The sequence below is a fragment of the Opisthorchis viverrini genome, assembly GCF_000715545.1.
Source record: "Opisthorchis viverrini unplaced genomic scaffold opera_v5_781, whole genome shotgun sequence".
In the NCBI taxonomy this organism is placed as follows: domain Eukaryota; kingdom Metazoa; phylum Platyhelminthes; class Trematoda; order Opisthorchiida; family Opisthorchiidae; genus Opisthorchis; species Opisthorchis viverrini.
In genome coordinates, this window is record NW_008752463.1 from 29,676 (window position 1) to 40,747 (window position 11,072).

Genomic DNA, 11,072 nt, shown 5'->3' on the forward strand with positions numbered 1-11,072 from the left:
ATCATCTTAACCTTAAACGCTGGACATCATTATCCACGCCTGAACAAACTGCTCTACAGGATAGATGAGTATAGATTACACATGCCTCGATCTCATGGCGTTTAATATCACTACCTTAGCCCCGTAATCGATAGTAATCGACCAGAGCAGAGCTACGGTCCAGCTTCCATCACAATTTTATTTGGCCAATTCACGAACTCAGCCCGAACGCCAAATGCACTCTTGACACAAGAATCAACGTGGTGTTGCTCATCATCCGTCACATCAAATGGTTCTTAGCCCCAATTTTCTGACTTTGATAATAGTTGCTTCTGGTGTGTTGCATTAACAACAAAAATCAGCAATGTGTTCTCCATGAACATTGAAAAAAGGCGAATAAATTGTAGTCAAATCAGGAGAGAGGACTTGGTCCTCCTTTCTGTCGTTGCAATATTCCAGATAGTAAGTGCATGTTCGAAAATCTTCGCTGTGCATGGACCGCTAAAACTTGTTACCGATTTTTCGCACCCAACGAGGCATCGCTGTCCACTTAGCTAATGTATTACAACGCTGGCCACCACCCTGTATGAAGGGAGATGTTCCACAATGCCCTAGGTGTATTTCGCGGTATCTCTTCAAGTGTGCGCTACAGAACAATGTTATATAAAATAACGATGATAGTCTTTATGGGGATATCGAAAATACCTTAACGTTCGTGGTCCTGGTATACTACGTCGAGCGCAGCTGCGACATTGGCACACGCAATGTCCACTCTTAGGAATATGGTGGTTTGTCGATGAAGCCGGTATCGACTGTGCACTTGTCACCGGATTTGGATTTGTGTTTGGGACGGAATGTTGCATCCGAATCGGGATGTTTTTCGCCTGTCTTTGACGAAGTTACCTCTACATTCTGCCAAAGTAGGTGCCACTATTAAACCGGTAAACGAGATTGGATATGGCACAATTAGGTAGTGGAACTTTGACACCAAGGGTCGAGATTCGGTTGCAGTTGTAGATGGGCATAGGTTTAGAAGCCTATTAAGTTTTTGTTGAAAACAGACTGAACACCGCTCCGCTAATGTGATCTCCTTTGAATTTCAAATTCTGAAAAAGATCTGCCTTTGGGACTGGACAAATCCGCGCCTTCAGCTGAAGCATTTGAGTGAGAAATCCCTTCCAAATAGTTAAGCTCGGTGTCATGGGTACCTTCCGTGAAATTTTCTTATGCTGTACCATATTACATCTCAACCGGCGCATCGGCACAAAACTGGAGAAATGAAAGTACTGGTTGGTCCAAATATGTTTTCGGTGAACTGATCTATGAAGCATTCCATCATCTTGGCGGACCAGTTGGACATCGAAGAAGGCAACTGTGTCATTCGCCTCACGCTCTCCCGTTAACTTAATGTTTAAGGAAGTGTGGGACAGCTCCGGACCTTTTGAAGAGTTCCATTATGTCGTATTTGTCGATTCTTGGTTTAGTTGATCCGAATTTTTCAAGTGGAATATGAAAGCACTTCCATCATTTTTACACCTCGTAACTATGTAGGCGTGAGCAGTTGTTTCTCGCAGTGGATATCAGTTCATCCCTCAAGAATATGCAAACACGGTTGCATCGAGCATGTGCGTACCCCAGCGTATCTTCCGCGGTCAAACAGACAAGCTGGACGTCTTGTATGACATCTAAGGGCACACTGATTAATAAAAATAATCGTTCAGCTGTAAGACCTTTTCGGTGTATAGCTTCCATACCACTCGTAGGAGTTGTGAAGGCTGGGAAACTATCAGGTTGCCCAAATCCACACCCGAGCAGTCGAAATGCCAGATTTCGGTTCGAACTACGGACATTCCGGTCAGTAAATTTGCGCTTTAGTCAATAAGCTATCTCCAGCTGCGGTACACTGAATGGAAACGGGGGAGCGGGATTAACCAGAAAAAATGCCCTACCTGATGAGCTTCAAGAAGGGCGAAACCTGTTGTGGTCTGTCGAAGAGTTTTCAGCAACCTTGTGAGTAGTTCCCCTTATGGAAATCGGTTAGGTTTTTCAAGTTCAGCATGCAACGTCAAGCGCACGAGTACCTTAAAAACTGTCACCATCTAAAGAGTCTCGATTGAAGTGTCAGAACTGTATTTGACACCTTAAATCCATCGTCTCAGGACAATATTCGGGTTGAGCTGGCTTCAGCTGACGTAGTATGCGCCCGTAACCTTTTTTGGTCATGCTCATGTCGTGCATTTGTTTGATGGAAGATCAAATTGGATTCCTTTCTGCGTTGTTGCATGGATTTCGAGCGTTATGTAGGTAATCCGGGTGGACTCCTTTTTATGGACTGGAAATGTCAGCTGCAGTCGACCCCATTTTGTCTGTATAGATCAACATTACAAGCCACATGTGCTAACGAGATGTATAGGAAGCCAGAGTGAGCCACTATATCATCTGCAGCTATCCCACCTGTCTGTTATTGGTAACGTGTGACAATATTAAGCATCCCAATATATGGATATACCTGCCTTTCACATTCGATGTTTAACAAGTAATTTATGCGGGAATGAAAGATTCTATCAATTTCCATATGGGCCTGCGTTAACACTCACTCGAATACCCTGATTGTGGAGCCACAAAGGAGACAAAGACGTTGGGCGCTAGTCGCTGAAAAGTTATTCATGTCTATATGTTGACATCCGTCCCATCGTTCGACATAAAACTCACAGTATACCGCCATTGTGGGGAGGGTCGCTTTTGGGCGATATTCGTCCAATAAACGGTCATTGCAAACTTCCTCAGCCTGTGAATTCACAGTCATCGTTGACAACACACCGGTGTTCAGCATAGATACTTCGGAGTTTCGTTTTAAAAGTATTTCAGCTATACTGAATGATGCACCGACAGTCACGGTCAACCGTTGAGCGACCAAAGTGTGTGGTTTTTAGGGCTGACCTTTTCTAACTGGTGCTACCGTCTGGGAAAGGCAGCATCGCTGCTTCCACAAATGTGCCGGTCGCCTCAAAGGAAAGTTTTGCCGCCTTCACACTACTCTCACGGGAACGATATAAATTCGCCTCCAGACCACCCGGTAATCCGACTTGTCGATGTGTGAGTTATTCTTCGCGCTGCTTTCCTTGGCTGTCTTGGCCCACGGGAGTCCAGCCAACGTAGTCCATCGGAGCCCTGATGCTTAACCACCGCATCAAGGTGACAACCATAAGCTGGGGCTACGGCGGTGATATCGAGTGATAGGTTTTTGACCTTTGCCGCTGCATTTCTCAAGTCGATGAGTTTGAACAGCAGCGCATTTTGGTCGTATGTACCAAAACTGTCTGGTCTAGGACCAAGCGGATCTGTCTGTTCCAAAAGTCTGAATCCTGCGGCAATCGTGCGCAGCTATCGAGAATTCGGTTGAACAGTAATGTTTTGGCTGTCAACATCCCAACGTCTGGTATAAACGAGTTTCCTAAGATTGAGTTTCCTAGCTATCTAGCTACCTACTCCAGCCACTGGGACAGCCGAATTTACATAGTTCACCCCTAGACGCCATAGCATGGGAAGACTAGTTGGTAACAGCACACCCAGTTAGTCAGTTCATTCCTTCATTAGGGCTTCAGAATGAATTTCAAGATCCTATCGCCACTATCGGGCCTTGGCAATCCAAACAAACCTATGCTTCCGAACTGTCTATGGTTGAAAAGCTGAACCAAATTAAACTGAAGTCGAGTCTAGCTGGCTTTATCTAGAGTTCCTGTTTTCTGTGTTCGCATCACATATATTACTCGGTCCGATTGCCACTGTGCTGGTAACACTAATCGAGGCACATCTTGTCTTGTCCCTCCCCTACGGTAATTTTTTTATCCAATCCTATGCAAACCATTTCAGCCCACTGGTTATGGAGCGGGTGCACGACGTCTATTACTGATGCGTACGGGTCTGCGTAGGCTTAAGCCTCTCGTCACCCTTCCCCTGACTCATCAAATATATTCGCATCTCAAGTACTTGCATAAGGTTGATCGGTTCGTTGAAGATCTGAGACCTTTTTACAGCAGACAAGAGAGGTGGCCAATCATTGACATGGCAGAGGGGGATGAAAGAGATTACGAAACCTTTGGGTGCTGTCGGTTCTCCTCACCTACCAGAATGGCGTGATCCCCACTGTGCCTGGTTTGAGACACTGCGAGATGTCAATGGCATTCCTTTTGACAGCTTCTATCCAGCTGTCTGAATGAATGTCTGGAGGTGTAGGCACCTTGGAATGATTGTAGTAAGCTAGCATTGTATCCCTTCCCTGTCCACCTTTATTTTTTCTTCACAATAAGGTTCTCAAATCATGGCTGTAAGGCAGGGAAGCATTAGTGTTGAACACTGATGTCATTCTGCCCATGATGATGATGATGATTATAATGATGACAGCAGAATCAAGCTCCCGCTTAATGGGATGCTTCCATCCAGCGGACGCTTCATGTATCAGTGGCGAACGCTTTTCGAATTAGACGTGGACAGTTAAATACCAACAGAATGCCGCCGCGTATCTCGGTGCCCTCGAGGAAGGGGGAACATGCGGTTTTTTACTGGTGAAACCTGTACTCTATTCGATGACTGGATTTAGTCCAGTTTTTCTGAGTGGCATTCGTTAGCGTTCGTGTGGAAAGTTTGGAGGTATTATCGAGTATAATAGGTTTATGGAGTGAATACGACCATATGCTACAGAGTGGATAACAGAGCTTGGAAAATCTTTCTAAACCAATCTTCTATCCTTGATTGTCTGTAAAATAAATGAGTTCGGGTTTTACATACCTGTGATTTATCATGTCAAGTAGGTTTTGAATGAATCATTTGATTGTTCCGACCATTCTGAAAAATCTCCCAAGAATGAATACCCACAACTGGGGATGTTTGAGCAGCTCTTGGGGGTAGCCTCTTTATCGGTCGGTTTGTCTGTCAGCAGGGTGCATCGTTATTCTGTAATTTCCGAGGCATAACACCTACCCGCGTTTCTATGTCATCCAATTGTCCAAATATAGTAAGCAACATAATGCTGCAGATCCAGGTAGTGTTTTCACCGACAAAACACCACATTTGTTTGGACTCATCCTTATAACCTGATCGAAGTTCTCCCAACTCTTACACCGTTGATATTGTTACTGATGCATATTGTTTCCTCTCAATCTTGTCAAAAATTTGCTGGCGTTTGTCTATCTGAGGGGGACATCTCACTCACTATCCAAACAAAAGTGATTGTCTTTTGTTTCGAAATCAAGCCACATGGTCCTTGAAGACGATTTTGTCGTTGGAAACGGACGTCCTGGCCTCACTGTATGTGCAGCAACGGTTTATTGTCGCAGTGCTAAAGGTGTGGTTTCGATTGTCGCTAATGGCTAGTCCTAACTCCTAGCGGCTTAGTTAAGGCGAATTAGTATATCGAACAAGTGTGTGTTCGAAGACCGAACTTTGAAGCGCTCTCTACGCTCTCTATGCTAAGTAACGTACCAGCCTCATATGACTCAATTGGCAGATTCGGTGTACAGCACGGCATTATAATCTGTGACCTGGGTTCCATTTGACATTATTCTTAGCAACACACTGTGGATTCATACTATCCTGTCTAGTTTGTTTTGTGTGGATGATTACCACCATTCTTTGTCCGCCTCTCCAGGGCACAATACTTTAAAGCTCTCCCTGTTATGCCAGGGAACTGCAGGGAAGCCACGAACCCTTGTTGCCCACAACCTGGTAATTGGTTGTCATAACGAAGCAAACGTTTTTGAGGGTGTGGGACAGACTGGATGTTTACATGATTGGTCCAAATAACAAACTGGCAGTGTTGCACGATCTTACTTGTTAACCTACATTACGTTGGTGCGGCTAAATATCACTCAACCGTCATGATCTGACGGCTGGTCTGTGCAGAGAACGCACTGGGCTAGGTGCTAATGACTCTTCTCGTTTTGTTTTTCATGATCAGCGGACGTGCGCGAAAGCAGCGTGCTTGAATTTACTATTCCCGTATTTGTCGGGGATGAATCGATGTAGAACAGGAGTAGTCTCGGTAGCTACCAATGGTCGTTTGTCATCTGGCACTTGAAATTTTTGTTCTCTTATTTCAACACAGGCAGCTACTTTCATGCTGATCTGATCATGGCATCAAAGGAGAGCAAACTGTCAAGCCACGCGAAACGCCGACGTCGACACCAGCTCAGTATTTGGTCTTCGAAACGTTCGCAACACAGTGCTGCTGTCGGCACCAACAGTGCAGGAGTGTTCCGTTCGTTTATCAATGCTTCTGACGATGGTTATCTTCATGTTACTCGGGATCGAATTTACTTCACAACGGGGCCTGGTTGCGCCCATCCACGTCTCTTGGCTACTTGGAGTTTTGACAACGATGAACTTGTTCAGTGTGGCACTGCTCGGATCAAAACAAACGAGGACACGGAACAGTTGGATGTTGATCGGGCCTCTTTGTTCTTTTTGACTGCTTCGCCTTACCATCCCGAAGCTCCCGGGTGTCACCTGTTCCTTTCGGACCGGGCCACTGAGCTTTGCGAGTGGATCGAGAACAACAATCAGTCGGCAATCTATCAAGCCGAATGGCGTCGCCTCACATCGATTGCCGCTGTGCTGGATACACCATTCTCTTCTGGCCCAGGCCCGTTAGGCTTGATGAGCACCTCGGACCAGACCTTATCCGACCATTCACATACGACCCCGTTTAATGTGGTGCACACCACGCAACTTGGCACATCACGTGCTTCTACTCAATGTTGTCAGTGTTCCCTTGCCAATGAGTACTGTTCACTGGAGAGAATTCAACGGGAAGAGGCTGATGATACTGTGAGTCCTTCTGCATCCTTATTCGTTCTGGGAATACTGAGTCAACATATCCCATTTCAAGCTTGGTAATTTGTTTTTAGTTGGTTATCGATTTGGACACCACATGTATCTGAATAACATTAGGGGGCGGCTTATTGCATTATCTCAGTGTGTGACCGAACACCCTTTTACAGCCAATGTTGGTTCAAATCACTGAAGACAGAGTACTTAGACTAGCTGTGTGGCATTTCTTCTGACCCTATTTCTTTACTCTTTTCTCGACTGTGGAGGTACATTTAACAGACACGACCGTTCGTGCATTACTTTCGTTCTATTCTAAGAAAGCATGCGGGTCGGGATATTGGTAGGTTTAGGTTGGAATCGAACTACAGACTTTTCGACTGCAAGCTTGTGTTGGAGAGGCAGGGTCACTCGATAGAGGAAGTACTCTACAAGGCTTCAGCTTCCACAGGTAGGAGGGTATCTCCCTTAGACAATCATGAATGGAGGTTCTTTCGTAAAACGTGATACTTGCAGATCAGACGTCTTATTTTTTTCAGGCGATAGCTCTAGTATAGGCCCTCATGCTTCTATAGGGTGGCGTGGCAGCTGAACGATCGTTATTGTACTATACCATGCTGTGGCCTCGTCTCTCTTGGTCTTCGTGGTGATACTCATAGCAAGCCATCGTTTTGAACACCGTTACAGGTAACACACGAGCATCCATACATCGCTCTACTTTGGTTGCCAGTAGGTTAGTGGCTTAACCCAATCATTTGCGCCGATGCGTTTTCCTGATCTGTTTTCCTAATGTGGGCCCAATGTGGGCTGTGCATGCATGACTTTCACGTTTGTCTTTGATGGAATATAATTTGGCTTCTGACATGTATATTTTACAGCGTTCCACCTCCTTCCGATCTTGATATAACCGTTATGAATACGGTTGACTCTTTTTCTCCAATTCACAGTCTTCTTAGGGACAATAGCTCTAGTTCCCTTATCATACTCAGTAAATCTATGATTGTCTGTATCGATTCCACAATTTTTGTTTCTTTCCCCTTACTTGCTATGGTCTAGTCAGTAGATTCATATCCGGATTGGCCCGAATGTGTTAGCGCAAATCATTTTCCCCACCCAAATAAACCAACCATGATTGAATGATACCTATTTCAACTGGTCGACTTTTCCAGAGAATTGGGCTATCTAGATTCGCTCTAAAGACAAACGATCCAGGCACGAAATGATATACATATAGCAAAACGTTTCTGTTAAAAATAATTAACAGACGATATTGGAACATGCATGTTCGAAAACTAGGTGGGACCCATCGGTGTGTCTCACTCGACAGGGTGCTAGTAACAGCCTACGCCATACTGTGCCACAGGTCTATCAAGGTACTCCTTGTATTTTGGTTAATCTTACCATCAATCGACGCAGAGCGGTCGCTTTTCTTTACCAAAATTCATTGGTCTAGGTTCGCAAGCAAACCATGCGCCACACGTGACACACAAATGGCGGGGAATTTCGTTTATCCGGTTCTACTGTGTAAACTAATGTGGTTGTATTGTGATTTGTTTGCTTGAGGACGTATGATTAGGACTGTGTGAGACGTATACCACCATACTGGAGGCTTGCAGTTGCGGTTGCTCATAATCCTCAATACAACATTCGTGGCTGTAGTAGTTGACAGGATCACACTCAATCTATTGATTGCGGCAGTTTTTGAACTCACTAGATGGGGTTTTAGCCACATTTATTCTGTGTGAACCCCCGACAAATTAGTCGATATCAGGTCGAATGATGGCTCGAGGTAACTCAGTGGTTTAGACGCGGAATTACTAACTGAAAGGTCCGTGGTTCGAACCCGACTCCGGCATCTCGACTGCTTCTGGCTTGGGCGATCTGGCTGTATTTCAGCCCTTGTACTCATTTAGGGTGGCACAGCAGCTAGGCATGTGAGCCACCTGATTGAGAATTAAGGTCCAGTAGAAACATATCACTGATCACTGATCAGCCCTCCCATCTGCCTTTTATTGTTCCGAAATTCGCCGATTTGAATCCAGCCTAAGTATAACGATGGCACTTAAAACATAGGCCATCGTGTGGTGTCACCAGCCAGGTCGCCTTACTTTTTGCATGCAGCAGGGTGGGTAAGCGAAAACACGATATTGCTAACGCCCATCTTACACTTCCACGTTCTCCTTCTTCCACCCTACCCTACCCGAATTTGAACACTCTCCGCAGGTCCCAGCACTAAGACTGACCATTTTGCGCACCGTGCATCACACACAGCTGCAGTTTCTGTACGCCTGAGTTCAGTAACAACTATAAACACCTCGAAGTCTGTTTTTATACCCCTAGAGCCTGTCTACCTGACCGCCGTTAATGTTCGCACACTGAAGCAAGCAGGACAAAAGGCGGCTCTTGCTCGTACGCTGGATTCCATCTGCATTGATGTATGCTGCCTCTTAGAAACAAGGCTACAGGACGCAAGTACTGTGTTCGAACCGACTAGTCCCTATCTCTGTTGCAGGTTCCGGCTGCGCACCTCTAGTGATGCAGAGGCCTCTGCAGCTGGATATGCTGGAGTGGGTGTTGTTTTGAGTGACCGAGTGGAAGCGTCCATGCTTGATTGGATATCCGTTGATAGTCGCCTCTGTGCGGTTTGTTTGGCAACATATGTGAGAAAATCTATAAGAAGTGAGGTCCATCGCACCGTTTATTGTGTTTGCTTACGCCCCAACTGACTGTAGCTCTGCATCTGCAGAGGACAGTTTCCATGACACTCTAGGTGTCCTTTTACATCGGGCTAAAAGCTCGGATATCGTTGTGGTTGCTGGTGATATTGAAGTCCAGGTAGAGAAACTAAGCACCGATAGGGCCCGATTGGGTGTTCGTCTGAGATTGGACACGAGACGCATGGATGACGAAGACCGCCTGCTTCAAATGTGTACCGGTCACATACTGTTTCTTTGTAGTACGAATTTCCGGAACAGCGGAAATCGCTTGACAACGTGGTGCCCACCAACAAACCAGTCACGAACCCAAATAGACCCCACCGCCGTCAGTTGTCGGTGACGAGGGTCGACTACTACTTGCCGCTCCTTCTGGAACACCAGCGTGGACTCCGACCATGCACTTGTACGCTGCTGCTTTTCATTGCGCTTTTCAAGTCTATACAAAACACGCACACCTCACTCAGCCAGTGAGTAACTAGTGGACCAAGGAGTCAAAAGGAATTATCAGAAGCGGCTCGTCAAACGCCTGCCGAACGGTACGATGTCGGATATAAACAGCCACTGGGAAAAGATATCCAAAGCACTACCCAGAGCCGGAACGTCTGCTTGCGGGAAAATCCAGCGAACCTCATCCAAACATTGAACTTCTGATTACTCTGACAGATTCCTCCTGGTCACAGCCACAACTCCAACCGACGCACCATTCGACACCAGTTGAAACTGAGTGTCCGGGCAGACCAACAAGCTTGATGGAACCGAAAGGCCGAATAAATGGAAAATGCAAGAATGCTGGAAAAGTGCGCAAACTGTTCCACTTGATTCGTTCGTCTTATCTTCGGAAACATCTTGTCAGAGAAATAATCAGAGACCAAAATGGCTCTCTTATATGCAACAATGAAGAGCGTTTGATCCTCTGGGCACAGTTATTCGAACAGCAATTCAGCTGGCCACCTGTTACCTCCAATCCAGAATCCTGGCCTTCAACAGAAGATTGGACTGTGAATATGGAGCCGCCTTCGGTCTCAGAAGTGTCCGAGTGCATATCTCTACTCAAGCGTCATCGCGCAGCTGGTGCTGACGACCTTCTACCTGCTCTTTTCAAGGATGGTGGTGGAATTCTTAGTTAGTGCCTAACTGGCCTATTTGAGTCTCTCTGGGAGAAGGAGACCGCCCAGGCAACTGGAGTGAATCGATAGTAGTGCCCACTTTCAAAAAGGACACTTGCAGCGAATGTAGTAACCACAGAGGTGTTAGTGCGACGCTTGTTGTGACAAGGCTTCCGGTGTCGCTGATTCTTCGTCGTCTTGCAATGGCAGGTGAAGCCTTGACTCGTGAAAATCAAGCGGGATTTTGACTGGGGAGAGGCTACGTTGACCACATCTTCACACTTTGTCAGGTGTTAGAGCAACACCACATGTACGGACGAACCACAGTCCTGGTACCCTTGACATCAAGGATGTGTTTGATTCTGTCGATAGATCAGTGCTGCTAACTACACTTACTCAACAGGGTATGTCCCAGAAGTCCGATCCCTATATTCACGTACTTCTG

The 11,072-nt window shown here is 46.0% G+C and overlaps 1 protein-coding gene across 1 annotated transcript in view; it reads left to right on the forward strand.

The window, feature by feature from the left end:
* The window catches only part of T265_15728 (hypothetical protein), a gene marked incomplete at both ends in the record, with an annotated part of 39,277 nt that extends 29,416 nt beyond the window's left edge, over nucleotides 1-9,861 (forward strand). The window contains 4 exon segments of the mRNA XM_009179027.1: nucleotides 6,083-6,869; nucleotides 8,878-9,027; nucleotides 9,035-9,432; nucleotides 9,485-9,861. Coding sequence (XP_009177291.1) covers nucleotides 6,083-6,869; nucleotides 8,878-9,027; nucleotides 9,035-9,432; nucleotides 9,485-9,861 — 1,712 coding nt within the window.
* Nucleotides 9,862-11,072: the final 1,211 nt, after the last annotated feature.